The sequence below is a fragment of the Drosophila busckii genome, chromosome 2R, assembly GCF_011750605.1.
Source record: "Drosophila busckii strain San Diego stock center, stock number 13000-0081.31 chromosome 2R, ASM1175060v1, whole genome shotgun sequence".
Lineage (NCBI taxonomy): Eukaryota > Metazoa > Arthropoda > Insecta > Diptera > Drosophilidae > Drosophila > Drosophila busckii.
In genome coordinates this window covers 16,250,709-16,275,319 of record NC_046605.1, presented here as the reverse complement: position 1 = coordinate 16,275,319, position 24,611 = coordinate 16,250,709, and the positions used below count along the sequence as shown (strand labels likewise).

The following is a 24,611-nucleotide window of genomic DNA, read 5'->3' as shown; positions in this document are numbered from 1 at the left end:
ATTGCAAAATAATGTAGCATAGTTTTTGGGGCATGCACACATTTAGGTCAGAAAATGCCATCAACACATTTAGCTACTTAGCTTGGCAATTATATAGACAGTGCACTGCCAACTGGGTCGAGTGGCTGCCACGCCACTAAAAGTGGCTTAAACAAGTTGCGCAACTTGTAAAAAAAAATGCAATATTTGCTTTATTATATAAATTGTGTAGCAACTAAGCTGACTGCAAAAATTTAATTAAATGCAATTTAATTTAAGCAGCTATGGAGTTTAGCATAAAATAAATATCTAGCGCACATGTATTATGCATGTGGCTAAAACAATTTTATGCAAATCTCTTAATGCCATTTACCACTTGGAATTTTGTTTAGCTTAAATATTTAATGCCAATGCAGACGAACTGTTGTCGAACTAGAGAACGTTGGCGTAAAAAACGAAACAAACACTGAAAGCAAAGTTTGTTGCAATTTGCGCATAAACTTTGCTGTTTGAGTTGAGCGCAAGAAAAAGTCAAAACACATGCAAACACACCAAGTCAAGTGTCGCCTCAAATCCACTTAGATAAATTAGCATACAAAAGACAATCGAATCGATAAGTTAAAAAGATAGAATCCACTTAGATAAATTAACACACAAAAGACAATTGAATCGATAAGTTAATTAGCACTTTACTAAAAAGAAACTTTTGTCTATGATAGCGCGAAGTGATATTTGCTCGAACTTAATTAATTGGCGCTAAGAACTTTGAGTTGGCAGTTGACAAAAGGAAAATTAAATTGAGTTTACAGCTTATGTTAAAGCGCTGTTACTGCACTGTTAGGCACATTCATTTATTTCATGTCATAAAAAGAAATGTTTTAAAAATAAATATTGAAAATTTATTTGCTGCTTAGAAAGTAAAAGAAAAAACGTAAGACAAATGACAAAAATTAAATCAGTTCAGGCTTAGTATTAGTTATTTAAATTTAAATAAAATAAATTGGCATTGTGCTGATTATCGATATTTATCAAGAGCAAAGTGCGCTGCTTAATATTTACTACAAATTGTTAGCGATTTGTGTTGTGTACTAAATTAATCTAACGCGCTTGAATTTAGAAAAAGGTCAATGAGCGCCTGCTTAACATAAATTTCTTATACTGAGCTATGGCTGCTCCATTGCATATAATGCTAAGTAATGTTACTAATTTTGAATTTACGCACTTCACACTTAATAAATAAATAGCGCTGCTTACACCTTTTTCACTTGCTAACAACAAAAAGCTTGCAAATTGTTTTATAAATATTTAAACGGCATTTTAATGGAGCTTGGGCCACTTACCTCGCCGTCGTATAAGTCGGACGCATAGAGATGATCAAAGGGCAGAGCGGCCAATAAATCCAAAGCGAACCAGCCACGAAAATAATTGATGGCTATTTGTTTTGAATTGGAGACAACCTCACCCTTGCGTGAGACAAAGGTCGTGCGAAAATTCAATAAAATATCTGCAATAAAAGGCAAAAGCCAACGAAATTGTATTAAACAATGCACGCTAGAGACTACAATGTTAGTTGAGCTAAAGTAAACCGCTTATGTGCGCAAGAGCGTCAAGGATATGAGCATTTGGTTTGGGTTGGGTTGGGCTGGGGTATTGTACTTATGTAGGAATTGTCTTCATCATATACTAACCAACAATGAAGAGCGCTTCGACAATGACATCAGAGACCATCGTCTGTCGATCCGCTTTGGCAAAGGCGGCATTGTACGGCACCATTAGGGCCACATAAAAGGTAGCCACCAGTATGACCCAGTCCCAGATGCCTTTGAAAACGCCATAATGCGGTAAAATCAAGCGTGACTTCTTTATTGATTGCGTTTTGTACTCCGGAAATGGCGCCTCCGTCGAATGCATGAAGTTCTTTAATACAAAATAAAGTAAACACATGTTGCAGCTGAAATTCAATTTTGAATTTAAATGCGCCAAGCTTAAGGCTTAAACTTACATTGCCCAGTTTTAATTTGGTTTTCACGCCGCCCTTTTCAGGCTTATAATGCCCGGACAACTGATATAACACAGCTCGACTACGTCGCCGCCCCATGTTACAGCCCGCAGGTACATCCAAGTTGTTGCCTTCACCCGCCTCCGCATCCCCATCAGCGCCAGCGGGGCCACCCAAGCCGGGCAGCCCGCCCAGTCCCAGCATGCCGGCATTGGAGCCGGCACGAAATCTTGCGCCTAGTAATGCAGCTGTAAGGGCAAAAACTTACAGAGTCGCAACAAAAAATCAACAGCAACGAAACGTAATAAAAACAGAAACAGAAACAAAACGAAACGAAACGAACGTATGCAAAAGTGAGAGACGGACGCACGCAAGCCAAAAGTTTTGGTTGGAAGTATTTGGGGAGGCGTATGCGTAATATTGATTTGATTTGTTTAAATTACACAATTGCCGTTTAGTGTTAGCGAGCGAGAAAAAGAGCACAAAGAAAGAAAATATACAAAAAAGAATGTTTTTGTACAAATACAATTTCAATTAGACTTATTTGTTTAGTCAAACTTTAGTTAGCATTAAATTACACATGGACACAGGATTGTATTTTTTTTTTTTTTTTTAACGCAACAAAGTTCAAGTTAGTTGTGTGTTATTGAGTTAATGTTTACAACTAAACATTTAAAGTAAATAAAAACTAAATGCAAGCTCATGCAAAAGTTCATGCCACAGTCAAAGTCAAAGCAGCCACAGCTTGGCTCTAACCAAAGCAACAGCAAGCGAGTGTCAAGCTCACCTCAAGCATGCTCATTAAATTTAACTTTATTCTATTTCCGTCTAGCAGGTTGATGCCAGCGCGTGATGCTATAAATTACAATTAGCTTGATTGTGAAAAATTGCCAACGAAAAGAAAATATGCGTGAGAAGCCAAAAAGCGACCGACAAGCCGCACAGCATTTGCTACCTTTTTTTTATAGCCAAAAGTTGTCTAATTAGTTAAGTTTCATGTTCGTTGTCACGGTCAAAAAGGCGCAAAACAAATATATAGACAAAAATAAATGCAAATAAATTATAAATAATAATAAATAAATTTGTTTGTTTTTTAATTTAAATAATAAATACATTTCTTTTATGTTTGTTGTCATAAGGGGTACAAAAAATATATAAAATATATTACAAAAAAATTAATACATATTTAATTATATATATTAAAAATATATAAAAAAGTTTTGTAGCAAAATTAAATTAATTTACTTATATTTTTAGGCTCTAAGCAAGCAACAGTATTTAAAAGAAGTTCATTTAAATGCCTTTCAAGCAAGCAATAAATGTGAAAAGTACTTTGCTGATAATTTAAAGCCTTTAAAGCTCTAATCGTAAACAGTCCCATTGCTATTTTTGTCTGCCAGCGATGAAGCGCAAAAGGAAACGAATTTGATTTCAATTTTAAGCCGAGCATTTCGACCCAACGGAGCTGTCATATCAGAATGCCAATTAAGCCAACAGCAGAGCCACCTCAATGATCCGCAGCCCAAAAGCCATACAACAACAACTAAGCGGCGAATACTTTCTCTGCTGCTTTTTTATGCTGTGCAGTTTGGGTAGCAAAAGTAGCGTACGCTTTACGCATACAGAACAACAAAATGACAGAAAATATGGCGTAGAAATATGACAGAAATATTTAAAATTGTTGTGCGTGTGGGGAGCAAATTTAAAAGCAAGTGCAAAATATGCGCAACTCAGTCGTGTGTGCAAAGTGTCGCCTATGGGTGGCATTGAGTGCTGAAACATTTGACAGGCCTAATGATGTGTGAAATGCTGGACAGTTTAAGTGTCGAACGCGCGCGTAATGATAATTCAATTGGCTTTGAGGCAAATTGCGGTTTCATTTGTGGGCAGAATTCTGTCAACAGAATTTTTAGGCAAAGCGCGTTTAATTAGCTGCTAAGTAGTTAATATGCTGCTGACATTTTGTGATCGATTGCAGCATAGCGAAGAGATTGCGTATACGCAACGTCGTAAATCAATTGAAGCCATGTAAATGCAAACTGCAGACAAATATGTGCACAAGCTTGTCAAGCACATTTGCTGCAATAATTTTGACATTAATGTTGCCCAAAAATAAACGTGGCTCTTGCTAATTTAATGCTGTTGACTTTGTGAAATGCTTCAGCAGTTGCCGCAAGCAGCAAACTGTTGAACAGTCAAATGCAGTGACAACTGCATAACGAACCTTTTCAAGCTGCAAATGAAAGATGCCGAGCGCTAAAGCTCAGCCAGCCAGCTCAACAGGCAGCTGCTGCTGCTGCCTTTGTTTATACTTCCAACTCTAATGCGCATTAGTTCAATGCGCAATGACCCAAGCGCACTGCGAGTAAATTCACTTCTTCCACAGCCCTGAGCATCACTTTGTTTGTTTGTTGTCTTCACTGGCAGCACATCAATATTTCAATGCTACTCATGCCTTTGTTCAGGCAATTCCCCAAAGGATACAAAGCACACGCAGCAGCACACGTGGGCTTAGCTAATTTAGCTGTGCGCATACTTAATGCAAAAAGAAAAAATTACGCTGCATATTTACATGAAGCTTTAAATGTAAATTGCATTTATGTTAAATGCTTAAACAAACTCACTTGTAAGCTCTAATATAGTTCAAATATTTGTTGGCAACAATTCCCATTAGTGCATAGCTCAAATAACAAAGCTTGCATTATTATGTGTACTTATTGCATAGTTAATAATTCTCTAGTGGTTATTAGGCACAGTCTATTTTAATTAAATTGCATTTGAAATGGAAACTGTAATGTTAGCCTTTTGTTTTGTTTGTGCATTCAGTTTTACACATTCAAATTGCAGTTCAAATTATTTTTAATAAATTTACTGAGAATCTTGCACTTTTAATTTGATTTTTACATTTCTCTGCGTATTGTTGAAATTGCAATCGTAATCAAATTATTTCCAATTATTATTTGTAAGCGTAATCAATACGTTATTGGAAATATAGCAGCTGAGCATTATTTAATTTATCGCAATTAAAATTTAATAGCAATGATTCAAACAAACTACATTTAAATTTTTTCTGCCTTAGAGCTGCGTGCTTAATCACGAAGGATCCAAACACAACTGACTGTCAATGTCAGCCTCACACACTTTGAGCTCAGTGCCAAAACAGAAGCAGAGAGCGCAAGCCACTAAGCGATCGTGAGCGACAGCCAGCGACAGCAGCATTCGATCGCTCTGAGCTGTATGCTGCTGCGACTGAACGTGAGCGTCGCTACTTTGTGAGAGCGTCGCTACTCAATGTGAAGCGTATGATATGATTTGCTTTTGTTTTGAGTGTAGACAGGCTTCAGGCTGAGCTAAGCAGCCAACTGATTGTAGAGCCTTATGCAAAAAAGAAAGCTTAACATAGCAACAAGCACTCAACACCTTTAGTTATTATATTTAGGGTGTTCACGAAGTGTTGTATCGTTGTAAAAGTGTAAGCCTATTCGAACAACATTTGTATGGAATGTGACTTGCAAAGCAAACAAGACTCCAGACCCTGACTACGAAAATCGTTGTAACGTTGCAAACCAGTGTTGTAAAATTTTTAGCACGCCATTCCAAAATGGACGTTTTCACACTATTAAAAGGCATCTTCAATATCAAAATTACAAACACAAAGTAGTCGAACAGCTGTCAAGTTTAACTTTGCAACACTTTTTCGTCTACACCTTACAAAATGGGGGTGCTCACATCAGCAGTGTGGCAAACAAACTATTTTACTTCGTGAACACCCTAATTATATTTTGTATAATAATTAAGTTTGTAAATAAATAAATATTACCTTTAACAATGTTTAACTTTGCTTGGAAAACTAATCAGAGAACCATTTCTTTCAAAACAAAATTAAATCCAAGCGAACTCAAATGCAAACTGTTTAATTTCAATTACTTAAATAAATGTTAACACAGCTTTAGCAAAAAACTAATGAAATGGAATTCAAATGCATCATAGAAAGCAAAAAGCTTATATTCAAATATGTCAAAGTCATGCAAAACCAGCAGCAAAAAAAATGAAAAACCTTGAACAGGTTAAAGTCAGCAAGTCAGACTGTAAAATACAAAAATTTTCGGTTGAAGTTGGCATGCGGCAAAAAAAAATATATTATATATTGAATACAAAGCAAAAGTTATGCGTATACGGAATACGCTTTAAGCGAAACACGCAACTGTGTGTGCTTTATTAATTTATATGCTATTTATTAAATTAACTGTTAATGTTTTTTAATGCATGTGTGTGTGTTTGTGTGCTTTTGTAGCTGTGCTGTTAATTTGTAATTTGTTGCTTGTTACTTTGTGCGCGCTAAAAAAAAACATTGCGTGTAATTTACAATTTTCTTTGCCTTGTGCAATTTATGGCTTAACCGTAAAGGTGTGAATTGGCTACTTACCGCTATCACATTCCTCGTTCACATTCATCTCCAGCATTTTGGTGTGCGTAATGTCCTTGTGGGAGGCCAAAAACAAAACGACATCCCGCTTTTCATTCTTGATGGGCACAAGATCAAATAGACACCAAAATGGGCTGCCTGAGGAAATAAAACATTTAGATTAGCAAAGTTTAATAGTTGAAGCAGTCACATTAAAAATAATATTATTTGGCTGCACGACTAGACTAAGCTATAAGAATTAAAACTTTAATTTCGTAGCAACTGCTAACTTTTTGTTTATTTGCCTAAGCTTTATCTTTGCTTTGCAAGCCTTTCAAGTTTTAAGCGCTCATAAATTCTAATTAAACTTTGCTTCGTGCTGAAAATAATACGCAGAATTCAGCTAAGTAAATATTTACAGCAAATTTGGCTGCAACAAATGAGGTAGAAATTTAAAACTTTCAACGTGCAAATCGATTTTTAAGGCTTCCGTTTGCCCATGCCCAGAAATTTCTGGAAAATGCCATAAGCGCGAAAATCCCTGATTGCTAATTAAAAGCTAATGGTATGCAAAAAATGATTGCATGTCAACTCGATTAGACCACAATTATGTGGGCGGAACACTATAATTAGCTCGAGTTAATTGCATGCAACTCATCGCTAAGAGTCCAATGATGAAGATGAGAGCCAATGCATAATTAATCAACGAACTGATAAGCGAATGCGTGAAAAGTTTTAAGCGCAGTGCAAATTAGAAAACTTATAAGCCAAGCTAATGATGGCCAAAGCCCAGCGAGCTGAAGCGAGCGCCATTAAAACCACTTGTGCCATTGTGTTGGGTCGTCTGATTAATCGTGACCTCATTAAAGAACAAAATGACGCGACAAGAACGTGCACAAATGTTATGAGCAAAATTTATTGTTTTGCTCCCACACACACACACACACACAGCATGTTGCTGTTGCTCCTGCGAGACATAAGCCAATCTGCTTTTGCCATCAAAGTAGTTCAAGGCAGCAGCAGCAGCAGCAGTGGTCTTGAGGCCAAGAGTTCTAACTCAATAAAACGCCAGCTGAAGCGAGTACGCAGTGCAAAATTGTTGTTGCCGTAGCAACAGGCAGCAGAGCATGCTGGCTGTGCCTTAAATTAAAAGTCAATACGCAGCTGGTTAAAGCTCTTCCACTCATATGTGTACATACACGAACCTATTGGCTCAAACTCTTAGTGCTTGTGTTTCAGCTGCCGCTCATACTCTGCGGTTAGTTGGCAACAAACAACAAAAGTTTTTCTGCAAGCAGCGCACGTGGTCGTGAGCCACAATTGACTTACAGCATTTACTTATTACATTTGTAGTTGTTACACCAACAGTTGTTGTTGTTGCTGTTGTTGTTATTTGGCAAGCAATTGCGTTAATCCTTTTTGAAGCATTTTTCGTTTGCTGCTCATGTGGCAAACCAAAGCATTTAAGTAGTAAAAGATAAGTTTGGGCAGCAAGAGTTGCGAAAATGAAGCAACTTTAATTTATTACAGCATACATTTTAGCGCAGATTCAATGCCATTCAACTGGCGCTTTAATGCATGCAACAGTTTTTGTCTTTCAATGCATGCACATATTAATTTAAAAAATGTTTCAATATTATGCTTTCGCATATTTAAATTTCTTTTATTAAATATGCAAATTTTTATAATTTTACTTTACTTTACTTCGCCCACAAAACAACTTGCAGCTGGGCATATAATTTCCTGTCTATTTAACACAAATTATGCGAGTGTAGCTACTGCTAAGCGCATAGAAAGCTGCGTTCTTTTTTTTAATTAAAAGCGAAAACAATTCACAATCTACTAGACAATTTCTCACTCTCTTCAGATAATGCGCCACGCATAAAATACAGCGTGACTTTTGTTTTACTTGTTGTCAAAATTGTTTGGCTATTGTCTTACCTTCCTTTTTGTAGAAAATAACTTCCAACTTGAGTTCCATCTTATTCAAAAGACTTTTCTCAATTTGCTGCTTGTGCTCCTCCTTCGTATCCGGGCCGTAAAGGAAATGACATGAGCAGCCTGTTTCGTGTTTGTGTTTTGTATTTTGTGTGTTCGTTGTATTTGTATATTTGTGTTCATTCATCGGCATTTAGTTAGTTAAATTGTTGTTGTTGTTGTTTTTGCGCGTGTTGGCAAACAATTGAGTAAAATATACAAGACATTCAAATGAGTATTGGCTGCCACACCAGCCAAGCGGTCTCTATTTCTTTTGTCTGTCTGTCGTTTGCAGTGTCTGTCTGTGTGTCTGTCTGTCTGTCAGTCAGTTAGTGTGTCTGCTTACCCTTTTGCATAATTTGCGCGCGAGAATATCCTGTCAAGTCCACGAACCCATCCGAGCAATAAACAATTGGATTGCCATTTGCCTGCGCATTGCCGAGCACAAAGTTCGAGTCTGTAATAATAAAAGTAAAAGTTGCTCGGTTAAACAGACTGTGAGATGATATATTGTTTAACACAGTGTCTGCAAAATGTAAGCGCATACGCTGCTGCTTTTTCAATTTACAAACGCTAAGCCATTTAAGTTTTTATGTCCCTCAACGCTGACCTTAAGCATTTGATTATTTTAATAAACAAAACAATTAAAAGTGCTGCTGAGAATATTCAATGAAAGCGAGTAAACAACAGACAAGTTTGTGATAACTAAGTAAAGGAAAATTAATGCGAATTTTGGATTTTGTAAGCCAAATTAATTTGTGCTGGCAGCTTAGACTAAAAGCAATGCAGCCCAGCCTGTTTGCCTTTGCCTTTTGTATTGCTTTGTGCATCAATAGTGAATGGAGATTCGATGAATAGCAGCTCAGCTTGACTAACATTTGTGGCATTGGCAATTCATAAAGCTCTCTATAATCACTCAGGGCTGTCTATGTTACAAATGGCATTCAAAACATGAAATCAAATATGTGCGTGTGGTACGCTTTATGGCATTAAAAATGAACTTAAAGCCAAGCGATTTGCAATTTCTTTGCTGTGCGCAGCATATTAAATGCTTGCTGACTAGCCAAAAAATAAAAATGAAAGCATGCAAAGTACGCTGAAGTTTTAATGCTCTGCGTTTAAACTTAAGATTACTAGTTGAGCTTAAAAAGTTAGCAGCGCGCTTTGATGTAAGCAACAGATTTTGTATGTAAAATAAATCAAATTAGCACAAAGTGCTTGCTTGCAGCTCAACAATCATACGCCATGTGGTGCCAAATCACTTACAGGCATTTTCTGCTGAATTATTGCCCTGCAGCACTTAAGCGCTTCATCTTATGTGTGCGCATGAATTTTATTATTTATGACACGTAAAGCCTTTGCTGAGCCACATGTAGTACTGCTGCATATGAAAAAATGTCTGAACAGCAAGTTAATTACATTTGCTCCACGCACAGAAATTTTCTGGCAATTTGCTGCAAAGCATAAGACAATTATCAGCGCCTGTTGGCCAAAGCACAATTAATTATTGTTAGCAATTTATTTAGCAGCAGCAGCAGCAGCTGCATCGATTTACAGCCAAGTAAAGTGTAAGCCAAAGCCTGCAGGCTTATTATTCACACACAATGAAAGTTTTCAACTGAAAAGCTCATAATGCAATCAGCTTAACAATGAGCAACTAAATATGACATATACAAACGTCTGCAAATGTCTGTTGACAAATGTCTTTCGCCCAAAGGGGCCACAAAGCAAACGAAAAAAAAAACAACTTTTGGGCTGCCGCTTTGTGCGAGTCTTTGTAAGCGAGTTGCTACGACAACTGGCAGACAACAATGCATAGTTTTAATTTGCCATAGTGCAAACACACAATGCAGCTTCCTTGCCTGACGCATCTCTCAATGGGAACACACGCACGTATTATTGTCTCTGCTCAGGCCAATGTCGAAATAATAAAAACAGCAAAAACCCCCAGCGGGCTTCACCTTGATTTTGCAGTCAACTCAAAGTCATGTCACTACGAATTCATCACCATGTCTGAATTGTCTTTTGCTGCCAACGTCAGACAATAGTCGGAATTTATTTATGAAAAAATTGGCAGCAACAATGCATTGTATATTTTCATATTGTTTGCACTTTAACAGAAATTGTCAAGCAGTTTGATTTCACTTTATGTTTTATTTCGATATTGAAAATTAAAATTAAAAATAAGTTAAAGACAGTCGTTTACAAATATAAATGCTGAAAATACATTAATGATTTTATTCTTTTATAAGTAGCAACAGTAATTGTAAGTGAGTTATAAATTTATTTAAAATAAGTCAATTACATTCGTTAGCCAGCAATTTGATTTAATTTTAATATAATTATGTAAATGTAAAATGGTTGAAAATTAAAATGCAAGTTAGACTAACTAAAAACTGTTTTTATAATGCCTCAATGAGCTTAGTTTGCAATTAATTAGTACTTATGCAAACGCTTTAATATATAACATGATATACGCCTAAGCTTTCATCATTATTGAACTGCCTTTGTCCGTTTGCCACAAACATTTCAATTATTATTGCTTAACACTGTTTGCAATTGATAACAGACAAGAGTGTCCAAGTGTCACTTACGCGTGCCATCGAACCGTGTGGCAATTGTGTCGAGGAATGTATTCTGGGGCGCAAGCAGCCCCTTGCGGGCTGGCATAGGTATGTTGGCGGCCGGTGCGCCTTGAGCGGCGCCGTCTCACGTGCCCTCAGCAAAGTAACTGCAATGATAAATGACAAATGTATATGCAATTAAGTTAACATGTTGATTGGCTGCTCAAACAGATGTGTAGTTAAATTGATTATTTACACACACACAAATGTGCGCTTATCAAATATGCAACAATGCTCGACCACATATGGAATTAATTTGTTTTTACCACATACTCACACACACAAAATAAACGCTGTTGTGGCACAGATAAGCCGCAAAAAGTAGACAACAGTTTATTTTAAAATATTTTATTAAAGCTTAAGCGAACTTTGCTCACTTAATTTTACGGAAATTTAATTTGAAGCGCACTTAACAAATGCTAACCCTGGACACAGTTTATGAGCAGCTAAAATTAAAAGTTCCGTAGCGCAACATGGGGGACACACCATTTGGCACACGCTGCGCTTTTTACACAATGCGCTCCACATCGATATTGTTAACTTTATGTTTTTTATGTCAGCCAACCAGCCCAGCCAACCACCCAACTGCAACAAAGCAGAGCGCACAGGAAGAGAGGTTAGCACTCAGCTACCGGTTCATGTAAAGCAATAACCGAACAACCGCAACCGCAACACTGACAGCTGTTGCGCACAAAGGCAACGTTTATTTTTATTATTATACCAAAGGCTAAACCGCATGCCATAAAAAAAAGAGGAAGACAATTATGAATAAATGGCGTTAAATTCTAAAAATGCGATAAGAATGCGAGACTGAGTGTGTCTGCGTAGGTGTACTCTGATTTTATCAGTGCTTATTAACATAAATGACAAATGTGCGTTGGCAGCCAAATGACTCAAAAATAATGCTGACAACAATAGCAGCTTAACATATGTAATGAGTTATGTTAAATTTAAAGCTAATGTTATGCTACGTTGCCTTATCAATTAACATAACATAAGCTGCACCTAACAGCCGCTTTGCCGAAGATTATGTTAATCTTGCGCATGTTAAATTAAAAGCAAATGTTTTGCAGCGCAGAGTTTGAAATTAACATAACATAAGCTGGCAAGGATTATGTTAAGCTTACGCTCTCTTGATCAAGCGCTCTCTTAACTTTGCTATGAGTAGTTTAAGTTTACGTTTAGCCTCAAAACTCTAGTTAGTTGCAACTTGCTGCTAATGTCATTCTGTGCCCCAGTTAATGTAACTTTTTGACAGGGTGCCACTCTAGTAAGCCTCTTACTGACGTGTGCTGCGGCCTGATAACGAGGCTAGTCGATAAAGCGTGTAATACAGTCTCGGCTAATTGCTTTGGCAAGTAAATTCCCATGTGCGGCAGTCAGGTGCAAAATGTTGTAGGCGCACACGCACGCCATAAATGCAATTTTAATTAATATGCCAAACTCATTAGGTAAGCCAGGCTCAACCGGTAAACAAAATTTATTTGGCGAGTAACACAAAATTTTCATTTCCAGCAGCATACACTGAGAAAGATTTAAAACAAGCAGATAAACAAAATGAGACGAAAGTGTGTACTAAAGGCTTATAAATTAATAATTAAGGCAGTCGAAGGATTACGTGTGCTGTAGATCTTAGAAACAATTTTGTTTCTAAATTCATAAGTTTGCAGTACAATTTTCATTTGCATTGCATTTTTAAAATGTGCATAACTAACACTTTGCTAGTTGTTTGTTATTTATTATAGCATTACTCCAATCTTTGTATAATGTTTACAAAATGTGTTTGGTATTAAATAAATAATGTTGTAAAAACGTATTATTGGCTAAATAAAGCTTTATTGGTTTAGGTTTTATACAAAATTTGCAAAAATTGATTCACTATTGCACACACCAAATAATATAAATAAATAAATCGTTAAATTATGCAGCAATATTTTTGTCAGTGTGCTTATAGTGGACATAAGGCTTGGAAGCAGGGCAACCGCATTTGGTTAACCCACACACACACGCATACATATGTATTTGCTCTACATACACACAGACACACACTCACACTTGTGTATAGCTGTTGCTCGTTACTGACAGACAGCTGCTTACACATAAGCCCGGCATGCTTGTGTGTATGCAATTTCCGTTTCCGCCTTATTCCACATGATTAAGCTGATGATAGCAAACACTCGCCGCCAGCTGCTACTCACATGTAGCTAGAGAGCTCTGCTGCTGCATGCGTTGTATCTGCTGCTGCCATCAAAAATGCACAACAAAATACAAATTTCAAAAAGTACAAAAATTACCCCAACAGATGTGCAAAAGTTTCTTTTTTCACAAAGTTTCAAATGCAATGGCAAAATGCAATCACATCAATATTATAAGCAGCAGATTTTTGTGACATTAGCATAAATTGAAAAACTTAAATGCAATGCCAAACAAATCAAGTGAATCTAATAAACTTTTGCGCGGACAGCGAAATGTCTGTTGAACATTCCCAGCTTATTTAATAAAATTAAAATAAATTGCCTAAACAACTATGCACTCAGGCTGTCTGCATTTAGATTGTAACAAATTTAGTGGCGTTTTAGGGCTGTTGAAATACACGAATTATAAGCGTTTTGTTAGCAAGGCAACCGACAAAAAAAAACAGAAAAAAAAAGTCTTGTTAGCTAAGAGACGCGCTTGGCATTTTTAATTTTGTTGTACATAACTGAGTGTAACTGTATGTATCTGTGTGTGTGTGGCACGTGCAACATAAAAAGCAACAGCAAGATGTGATAATACATTTGGCATGTTTTTTGGTATTTTTTTGTTTTTGCGCCCTAAAGCGCAAATTCACACAGCTGACTGCACCGAACTTGGCCAAAGAAAGGTGGAAAAACTAAATTGGCAATGCCTGTTATTTATTTTATTAACAATTTAACTCATGCCACACTAAAAGGTTGCAAGCAAATGTTGCATGGCTAACACTAAAGACAAGTTATTGGCTTACTGCTTTCAAAATTTAAAGGGCACTTAAAACTAAAGGCAAGAGACTGCTGCGCATATTAAAATGTTGTAGCAGACCCAAAAGTTGCCGCTTCATTTAAATATTGAAGTATAAAATTTACATTTTAATATGGCTCATTCAATTTGCTCATTAAATGTAATTATAATCAATTTTTTTGGATAACATTTGCATACACATGCAATTGATGCAGAATTAAATGGCTTTTTTATTAATTATTATTGCATATCAAAACGTAAACAATTAATGCGCATTTAACTAACTGTGCAATTATTTATTTTTGCATATTAAATATTATGTTATGCATTGCGTAAAGAAAAAAAAAACAAAACGTTTAATGAGCATGCAAGCAGGCAGGCAAGCATATGTTAACAGCTGTTACATACTGTTATACTGAGAGCCATTTAAAGAGAGCGAGCGTGGGAGAGCGCACTTGATCAGAGCTGCAATTAAGCGCGACTACTTTGTGGTAGCGCAAAACGATAAGAGCGCCAACACGAGATAAGAGCGCCAGCAAGTAAGCAACAGAAAGAGTGGGATAAGCGCCGTTAGTTTTTTATTATTGCAAGTTGAACATGCAAAATATTACAAATTCGATTGCTAATTACACGTCATAAATGTTATAATAAAAATACAATATTTTTAATTGCACAATTGCAATAATTACGCTAATAAACATACACATAATAGTTGAAATAAACTGACATGTTTACGGCTTCGTACAATTGACTGCACATTTAAATTTTAGAGCTAAAGCCAATATTTACGCAATTGAACATTAGTCATGGCTCAGTTGTTGACAATATTTGCTTTAAATTTGGCGCACATTAACATGTGATTTGCAATTCAATTGATGTTTGGCTGCTTAATGAGTGTTTAGTTTATAACTAAACAGCGTAATGTATACAGCTCGCTTGCTAATAATAACTTTATGTTGTTTATGCTTGCCCCTGGCCACAGCCAAGGTAAGCGTTGCCAGCTCTAAGCGCATTAACTAACTGTACTCTGTTTGCAGAATGACTTTGAGCTGCAGTTTGAGAACTTTACATGCATCACTAATGAGCAAGAAAATATTTTCGAGCGTCTGCACTGTGGGCTCAACAAAAATGTTAAACGACGCACCATGCACATGGAATTTTCGCTGCTCCAACCACTGCGCAAGCATGAATTTCATATTGCAATTATAATGCCGCGACCCACTGTCAATTTTGTGCTACTGAATCTCAGCATGGATGGCTGTCAGTTTTTGGGAAATAAAAATCAAGTGCCCCTGTTGCGCATATCGCGCAGCATTCTCGATAGCTACAGCAACTTTCCCAGACAGTGTCCCTTGGAGTTGGGCAAAGCGTATTACATACGCGCATTTCGACTGGATTTAAATCTAATACCCGCGGTCACTATGGAAACTCCCGTCCAGATGCAATTTAGCTACCAGCGACGACAATTGAAGCTAATGCAAGGTTTCATAACCGCGCGTGTTCAACGCACCAGCAATGCCAAGAAAAAAGATGCTTGAAATAAAATTGAGTGTGTGACATTTCATATGAGTGAGTGTTGCTTTTTGATACACTTTGATATTGCTATAAAAAAACAAAAGGGTATGATAAAGCTGCCCGAATGTATGAAACGTATAAAAGCAAAAGCATATTTTTTTGATCTGCACGACAAAGGAGTCACATAAGGCATATCTGTGTGTTCGTGTGTCTGTATGAGCAACAAGAACTCAGAAACTATAAAACCCAGAGACTACAAATTTGGTATGTATATACTTCTAGTTGAGAACTAGTACGCTGCTAATTTTAAATTTAAAAAAATCATCTTTACGCTCACAATATTCAAATATTTGTTTTCAATGAACGCATATATAACTTGGAACATATGCACATTTAAGTTTTCCAAAGAAACAGCTATCAAAGTGTATCAAAACGTTAACTACGCTCTACTTTTATGCGTTCTGCTTCTTTTTGTTTGCCAACACATGGCTTGATGTTGGAGCGACAGGCTACGCGACAGAGCGCAGCTGCCGCAATGCTGGCAATTTGTTCCATGCCATTCAACAAATGTTGTTCAATTACCTTTACATAGACAGCAACAGACAGAGGGGGAGGGGGAGAGGGAGGCAAAAACTGTTGCAGGCGCTTGCTAACTGGCTAAAAGAGTCATTGTCTGGCTGCCACATGTCGCCTGCCTGGCATTTGACAGTCGAACGACAACTTGCAACAGGCAACTAATAACGTGCAAGCTTGCAACGCTTACACACACACACACACACTGTACACTGTTTGCTAAATGATTTGTTACACTTCCCATTTGTGCACTTCCGACAAACTGCCTAGCTTTGAGCCTTGGGCTCATTTGTTTGTTGCGTACATTTTTACTCGTTAATTAGACATCAGAGATTTGCATATTTGTTGACATACGAGTCGCTCCCCATGTGTGTGTGTGTGTGTGTGTGTGTGTGTGTGGCACATTGTTAGTGGTTGCCTTGTCTGTTTTTTGAGCATCGATTTTCCAACAATTTGCTGTCTAGTTTCGGTTGCTTGCCATTTGAGACTGCTAATTGGACAGCTTTTGATTGCTTTGTAGCGCATTATTGTGCTGGCTGCTGACAGATTCATGAAATTTAAGCAAAGTTGAACAACAACATTAACGCAAGCAATTTATTCACTTAGTCATTGCAGTAGACACAAAGCTATCAAGTTGTCTGTTAAATTGATATGCTTGCCAAGCTGACAGCTGCAGTCTGGCCCCTAACCTGTTCGAATTGGGCTCGACTACTTTGTTTTAAATAGCAATTCATGTATTATTAAGCGAGTCGCTTTATGCCGTAGCTTATGGCTGCTTTAGCTAAGCTACACACATAAAATATTGATAAGCCTTGCCTCTACATTCTTGCGGTTAAGCCACCAACCAGCCGACTCATAACCCAAGCCACGACCACAAAGTATTTAAGACTGGGCTCTGGGCGCCTCGGCATAATTAACACAACCCTTTACAGTTTTATGAGTTGCTATGTGGCATATGATGGGTAATTTTTATCAACATGCCGCACAAAACCCACAAACACCAAAAAATGAAGCAAAAAGCAAAAGTTTGACTTACTGAGACTTTAAAACTTTGCTGCTGTTTAATGCAACGCAGGCAAAAGCCATAAAAAAACTTGGGCTTGAACTTTCGCACGTGTCTGGCACAATGAAGTAGAGTTTAATAATTTTCTTGGTTATTTAATTTAAAGCTACTAGGTGAACATTTTATAAATTTAATTAATTTGCGTGTGCATACAATTTATTAATTAATAAGTCTCTAGGGCAAAAGCTACAGCAAGACATTTTAGATGTCAGCTTAGCTTAATATGCTAAATTAAATAAAACCAAAAATATGTCTAAGCAATATTTTTTAAAAGCTTTTTATTTTAAAGCTGAACTCTCTTACTTTCAGCTTAGCTCAACTACTACAAATAATTGCAAAATAATGCGCGTATATTTGAAATATATTGAAAATAAAATTAAAAACAAATTAAATTAATTGATTACTAATGTAATTCAAATTTAACAGTCTAATGCTGCCCCAGCAAGCTGTATGTAAACTAACAGCAATTTAACAGCTTTAAAGCAAGTTGACTGTTAGCTGCATTGTGTGCGAATTTAAAGCTCAAGGCCTTGCAGACAACAAAAGGTCAGGCAACAATGTGAACATCTCTCAATGTGGAAAGTCATTTTCATGTTTTTATGGCAAAAGTGCAAAAGAAATTGTGAAAATTCATCTTGCCAGCTATGCAATCTTTGGCTCTCTCTCTCTCACACTCTCAATCGAATTGATGGCACTTGCTATGCATACTTTAGCGCCGCAAAACTTGTTTGCTTAAGTTATTTGTTGTTATTGTTATTATTCTAATAATAATTGCTATTGTTGTTGTAGTCTCGCCTGTCAATTTCACAGATTAATGCGCGCGAGTTTCGACGCCTGAGCACTTACATTTATTATTATTAATAACAATGGCAAAAGTTTTTGCTCTGGTCAAAAATGTATTTGCAATGCCCAAAAGTCCGTAAAGTGCTTAAAGACAATGAGTTATAAGCCCAAGCACACAAATTTATGCGCCAAGTTAGCAACAGTAAATATGTTGGCCAATTTATTTTGTAGCTAAAGGCTTTAAAAAGGGTTTGCGACATGCATAAGCAGAAATGTAGACCGGAAGCATAATATTTAAAATACAATGGCACACATTTACATTTGACTGCAGGCAAAGTTACAATTTTGGGTTTAACAAACGCATGTGTATGTAAAATATTAGTTTTAAAGAAATAGTTGGAAAAAAAAAATTATTATTTTTATCAAGATTTTAACCACATTGCCCGGCAGCTGTTGGAGTTTTCAACATAAACATAGATAATAGTTTGATAATAGTTTTGCGCAGATAAGCGCAAGACAAACAAAAACCGCAAGCCAAGCATTTAGCTATAGCCTAAAAAAATAGTTGCTAATCAAAGTTGTGGTTAGACTTAATTGGTTTTAGGTATAAAAGCCTGTCACTTGGACTTCACTAAACACAATTCGTTGCGACAGTTTGTCAAGCCAACAGCTCATCAAATTCCGCATACAAATCCTCAAGACACTTTGCCCAGCCAAACATGAACACTGATCAGAAAGCCTTGCAGTTGCTGTTCCAGCGTCCTTTGGAGCCCGTGTTTACGACTCGTGACGGCGGCAAGACTGTGTTCGATTTGTCCGATACTTTCTATACGGATCGCTATCGGAATAATACGCAGGAGGTGTCCGATCGCTTTGGCCAGGATGTGGAAGTGAAAATTCCGCTGCAGGAGCCAGCCAAAATACCCAATCTAAGCTTTGCCAAGAGCCTAGGCAGGAAGAAGCAATTTTCGCTGTTCAATACGTCTCATCGTGATATTGCCACCGAGTTGATTAAGATCTTCCTGGCTGCGCCCAATGTGCAGCAGCTGGCTTCCATTGCTGCCTACTGCAAGTAAGTAACACTCTGTTAAGTCTACAGCGCATGTTAGGGGACTGTCGTGTAAAGCTGTCTATCGATATTGAGCATTGACTGTTAAGTCTACAGTTCGTGTTAAGTTGCATATCGATATGGATCGTTGTCTGTTAAGCTTACAGCGCATGTAATGCACTGCTGACTGCCGCTTACTGCAAATTTGTTTGCAATTCTTTTTGACTAAAATGGTATCTTATATTTTTCTAGGGATCGCGTCAATCCCGTTATGTTCCAGTACTGCTACGCTGTGTGCATTGCTCATCGTCCGGATACGCGCGATGTGGATATTCCCAATGTCTCGCAGGTCTTCCCAGCTAACTTTGTGGAGCCTTCGGTACTGCAGGATGCTCGCCAAGAGGCCTCTGTCATTGGCAAGGCCGGCAATCGTATGGTGCTAGAGATACCCGTCAATTATACGGCCTCAGATCGCGAGGAGGAGCATCGTTTGGCCTATTTCCGTGAGGATATTGGCGTCAACAGCCATCACTGGCACTGGCATTTGGTCTACCCGGCCAGCGGCACCATGGAGATCGTCAACAAGGATCGTCGTGGCGAGCTGTTCTACTACATGCATCATCAGATCATTGCGCGCTACAATGTGGAGCGCTACTGCAACAATCTGAAGCGTGTTGCGCCACTCAACAATGTGCGCGACCCCGTGCCCGAGGGCTACTTCCCCAAAATACTGTCCAGCGTTCTCAATCGCACCTATCCAGCACGCATTTCCAATCAGCAGCTGCGCGACGTCGATCGTCCCGATGGTAAGGTAGAGCTTTCTGCGCTGGAGCAATGGCGCGATCGCGTGCTGGCTGCCATTGATCGGGGCTTTGTGGAGAATGTAAGTAACACAATCTCACTTGCTTGCAGCTTTAATGCTTACTTTGTTTGCTTAGACGAGTGGACAACGCATTCCGCTGGATGAGGTGCGCGGCATTGATATTCTGGGCAATATGATTGAAGCCAGCCCCCAATTGTCTGTCAACAGTCAGTTCTATGGCAATTTGCATAACGAGGGCCACAATGTCATCAGCTTCTCGCACGATCCCGACAATCGCCACTTGGAGGAATTCGGCGTGATGGGTGATGTCACCACAGCCATGCGTGATCCCATTTTCTACAGATGGCACAGCTTCATTGACGGCATTTTCAACAAGCACAAGGCACTGCTGGCGCCCTACAATGCCGCTCAGCTGCAGTTCCAGGGCGTTAAGGTGGACTACATTGAGGCCAAGCTGGGCGTGGCTAACGCTCGTCCCAATACTTTGCTCACCTACTGGCAAAAGTCTACAGCCAACTTGGCTGCAGGTCTGGACTTCGGACCAGCTCAAGATGAGAACATTGGCGCTTCCTTTACGCATTTGCAGAATGCTCCTTTCACCTTTACTTTCAATGTGACCAACAGCTCGGGCGGCCCGCTCAAGGGTATGTGCCGCGTTTTCATTGCTCCCAAGTCTGATGAGCACAATCATGCGCTGACGCTGGAGGACCAACGTCTGCTGGCCGTAGAATTGGACAAGTTTACCGTCGATCGTAAGTTCGCAGCACTAATTCGAAAAGTTGCTTTAATACCAATGCCTTGTTTTTTTTTTAGTGATGCCTGGCGTAAACACAATTCGCCGTCAATCAACTGAATCCTCGCTCACTATTCCATTTGAGCGTACATTCCGCGCCGTTGGCGCTAGCTATCAGCCAACTGCAGCGGATGAGCTGGCTCGCTTCCGTTTCTGCGGCTGCGGCTGGCCACAACATATGTTGCTGCCCAAGGGCAAGCCCGAGGGCATGGTCTTTGATTTGTTTGTCATGATTTCGGACTACGCACAGGATGCAGTGCAGCAGCCAAACAAGTAAGCCAATCAGCACTGCAACACCAATCAGAACAATAGCTTAATTCCAATTGTTTGTTTTAGCCTGCCCAACGATGCCTGCAGCACTGCGTTCTCGTTCTGTGGCCTTAAGGACAAGCTGTACCCGGATAAGCGCACCATGGGCTATCCATTCGACAGACGTCTGCCCAACAATACGCTGAGTGCTTTGGTGGACAGCTTCAGCAACATGACCAAGACTGATTTGACTATTAAGTTCAGTGATCGCGTTGTTCAGTGATCGCATAGCAAAACACTCATCGCATATAAATTGGAACTTGGCATTTACACGGACATGAGACGACAACTACACATACATAATTAATACATATACTTTATAATCAATATACTTATATACATATTCATATACGCTGCATAAAATAAAAGCCAGTTACATGCTGTTGTTAGCTAAATATTTGCCTTTTATTAAATATTATTTATGCCAATGCAATTGCTTGGCTAGCCACCAACACTCAGGCACACACACAGGCACATATATATATATACAGCCGACAAGCTGCTGGCGTTTATTTGCGGCCGCCCCCTTAAGTAGTGGGCGTTTGGGTCGTTGGCTAATCCTATTAGACTTCAAAGCCGTTTGCTCAACAAACTTTTGCATTCGCAATGTTTCTAGGCATGCCGCATTGGTGTCCATTGGTGACCAGCAATCATATTTGTGCTTTCTCTCTCTCTCTCTTGCCATTCACTTTCTTATTATAGTAGGTATTAGAATTTCATACAAAATTGTTGCACGTGTTGCGCTTATTAATATTTGCTTCAATTAGTGCCACACACTCCAGAGAATGCTCAAAGTTTTCAATAACCTTGTGCAATTTCTAAGTCTCAAAGCTCTATTTGGGCAGCATATTTATATTAAACAGCTGTTGGTCAAAGCAGTTGCAAACGAATTGATTTTTAATGCCTTTATTGAGGGATTATTGCTTGGGGCTTAATATAAACACTTTGTAGCTTATTGTGACACTAAAATATTTGTTCATTATTAGCAAAAACTATTTTTTTATAATTTATCAAATCAATTTGGGCATAAATAAATAGGCTTATGTTAAGCTTACTGAAAATGTTATGTTAATTAAGAGTTAACAGCAAATGTTATGTTATGTCAGTTGAGCTGGCAACTCTGTATTGCGGAGATTTTAACTTAACAGTAGATCTGGACTTAAATTTTCTTTAAGTTCACGCTCACTATTGTTCTATTGACCCCAATTATTAGCCTAACTAAAGTTCAATGCGCCCTTTGCAGCATTTATCTGTTTAATATTTGTCCCTCTGCTTTATGCGCATTCTTATTGCTTTTCAAAGTAACATATTTTTGTGCTATAAATTTGGCACACAATTAAATTAAATTTCAGCTACAAGGCATACAAACTTTTACTTTTTTTTATAATCATTTTGTCTAGCCACAGAACACGCACATTAGAATTTATTTATGTATACACACACACACACAGCTGGCTGGCTGGCTGCCTGGCTAACTGTTTGTTAGCAACCAAAAGCAAGCACGAAAAAAAAAATTAATAAATAGAAAAGTCGAAAAAAAAAAATACTTGAATTTATTTGGTTGCCCCGAGGGCAATTTTTGAGGGGCTGCCACTTGGGCATAACTTTGGCTAGCCCTAGGTCCTTTTTTTCATCTGCTTCAAGCTTCAAGCTTTATATGCTGGTCTTATTTATTATTATTTTGCACAACGTTTCGTATTTTGTTTTTGTAACTTTGGTATGGCTAAGCTTGTTTTTGCCTTTGATTTTATTTACGATGCACATGTAAAAATATTTTTGGCAACTTAAAGCTAAGGCACATATGAGAATTTCGTGTTTGTAGCATGTGCTTGAGGCCAAAAGCAAATAGAACAAAAGTGTGTTGTGTATATTTTTGTGGCTTAAAATTTGCATTTAAGTGCGGTAAGCTGTTGGGAAAAAGAATTTTTTGATTTGCTTGCCAAAATTATCTTACAAGGCATATTCATGGAAATTTACACACACGTTAAATGCTTATTAAATTGTGCATTAAATCAGCCTTAAATGAACACACACATAAATTATGAATTAAATGCAAGTCTGACAATAAACAATGCTGCTTACAATTAGCTTAAGTGCGCTTCATTAAAATTTAATGCAATAATATGACAACAACAGAATACATAGTAGTAGTATATACAAGTTTTGTTTATGCTTTGTAGCGAGACCTTGCAACTGCAATTGAGTAAATAGACTAGTAGTTAATCGAAAGTAAAATCAAACAGCTGCCCAAAAGCTATTTGCATAGCACTGCTCTGAGAGAGAGAGAGAGAGAGAGAGAGAGAGAGAGAGAGAGAACTCTGCATATATTTGAGCAAGACACGACTGCAAACAAAAGTCAAAGTGAACTTACTATTAATTATTGCCAACACACATGTGCTTGTTAAATTTCGAATTTATTTGGGCCGTATAAGCTATTTTTGTCTCACAGCAGTTTAATCTGTATGTCCACCGTACATATTTATAGCCCAGCAGCACATCGTTTACTTTAATGGCAACAACAACAGCAACAACAGCAACAAGAGCAGCACAAGTTTGTTGCCTAATTGCGCATAAGCTGTTTGGCAAGGCTCTTGTAAAGTCGTTCAGGCTTTAGAAAATATGCTCAGCCAAGCTGAATCACAAGTGGCATTGATTTTATCTGGCATAGACGGTAATGACATCGAAGCGCTTTACGGTTTCATGAGCAGTTCTAATGATTGCACCGCAGCAACAAAGCAAATGCTTTGGAAAAACTCAAGTGGCAATGATATAGGCAAAGCTATAACAGACATTCAACAGAACTAACACGCAAAGCTGTTAAGCTCAGCTGACTATGTTAAAGCTGACTTAAAGTTATCGATAACAGCTAATTCGCTATGTAAGCTTGACTGCTTATTGTTGCCAATTATGCTTTGCACTGATTTCGCTTTGCACAAATTGTAATGCATATTTTTTCAAATATAATTGCACTAGAGTATAGAGTGCAGTGCTCATCGCATATTTTATTACACAGCACGCGCACTTTTTTGTTATTGAGCTGCGCGCACAACGAGTTACAACAACAACATTTGTATTGAATACTTTTTTAATGCAGTTTTTTCCACGTATCATTATTGTTTACTTAATATGTCCACACACGTATACGACTTTTACCTTTCAGCTGTTAATATTCAAATTAATTGCTAATAAACGAGCAGCGACTCCTGTTTATAATTCACACACAGACATTTGCTCATGGCCTCGTTTTTGTTTATCAACTCAACACATGCCGCATGAAAAGCGCAAAACAAAAAAATTGAAATGGAAATGGCAAATTGAAATTGAAGAACTACGCCAACTGTGACGTTCAGCTTGTAAATAAAAAATACAAAAAAAATGCAGCAACAACAAACAAAATGTGCGTAATAAAGCTGCTGCTTAAATCCTTTAGGTAAAGAGCACGCTGTCATTTAATTGTTTATAAATTGAAACAACACGTGTCTTCTCTAGATCAATGAACTGTCAATCCAAATGAACATAAGCAAGCATTAAAAATAGATGTGGTTATTACGCATGTTAATCAGCGCAGTCGAAATCAGACGTATACTTAATATTTCCTCATGTATTTGTTAAGTGCTACTTGTGGGAAATTTAAGCTGCCACAAGAAGCTGCACATTATGCATAGAATTACAGTAATTTAAGCCGTAGACACATGTCGAAATTATTTTGTATTCATATACTGCGAGTGTATGTGTATGTGTGTG

General features: G+C 37.9%; 3 protein-coding genes across 3 annotated transcripts in view; 2 read left to right on the top strand and 1 right to left on the bottom strand.

Moving 5' to 3' along the window:
• The window catches only part of LOC108596625 (potassium voltage-gated channel subfamily H member 8), a 49,583-nt gene that overhangs the window by 16,516 nt on the left and 8,456 nt on the right, over positions 1–24,611 (bottom strand). The window contains exons 2-8 of the mRNA XM_017982570.1: positions 10,955–11,091; positions 8,707–8,817; positions 8,325–8,444; positions 6,405–6,542; positions 1,982–2,241; positions 1,668–1,896; positions 1,320–1,483 (exon numbers count right to left, since the gene is read on the bottom strand). Coding sequence (XP_017838059.1) covers positions 1,320–1,483; positions 1,668–1,896; positions 1,982–2,241; positions 6,405–6,542; positions 8,325–8,444; positions 8,707–8,817; positions 10,955–11,030 — 1,098 coding nt within the window. The 5' untranslated portion in view covers positions 11,031–11,091. The remainder of the gene's footprint in view (positions 1–1,319; positions 1,484–1,667; positions 1,897–1,981; positions 2,242–6,404; positions 6,543–8,324; positions 8,445–8,706; positions 8,818–10,954; positions 11,092–24,611) is intronic.
• Positions 14,882–15,498, top strand: LOC108594881. Its single transcript, XM_017980019.1, has 2 exons — positions 14,882–14,947; positions 14,998–15,498. The coding sequence occupies exons 1-2, from the start codon at positions 14,882–14,884 to the stop codon at positions 15,496–15,498; spliced, it is 567 nt and encodes a 188-aa protein (XP_017835508.1).
• On the top strand, positions 18,614–21,143 carry LOC108596624 (phenoloxidase 2). Its single transcript, XM_017982569.1, has 5 exons — positions 18,614–18,966; positions 19,195–19,825; positions 19,881–20,517; positions 20,579–20,831; positions 20,895–21,143. The coding sequence occupies exons 1-5, from the start codon at positions 18,614–18,616 to the stop codon at positions 21,088–21,090; spliced, it is 2,070 nt and encodes a 689-aa protein (XP_017838058.1). The 3' UTR covers positions 21,091–21,143.

Bases quoted from the DNA above. Each gene is read 5' to 3' on its own strand.
- LOC108594881 (XM_017980019.1), top strand. From the start codon at position 14,882: ATGTATACAGCTCGCTTGCTAATAATAACTTTATGTTGTTTATGCTTG. The intron at 14,948-14,997 runs GTAAGCGTTGCC...CTCTGTTTGCAG, and splicing joins TGCCCCTGGCCACAGCCAAG to AATGACTTTGAGCTGCAGTT.
- LOC108596624 (XM_017982569.1), top strand. From the start codon at position 18,614: ATGAACACTGATCAGAAAGCCTTGCAGTTGCTGTTCCAGCGTCCTTTG. The intron at 18,967-19,194 runs GTAAGTAACACT...ATATTTTTCTAG, and splicing joins TCCATTGCTGCCTACTGCAA to GGATCGCGTCAATCCCGTTA. The intron at 19,826-19,880 runs GTAAGTAACACA...TTGTTTGCTTAG, and splicing joins ATCGGGGCTTTGTGGAGAAT to ACGAGTGGACAACGCATTCC.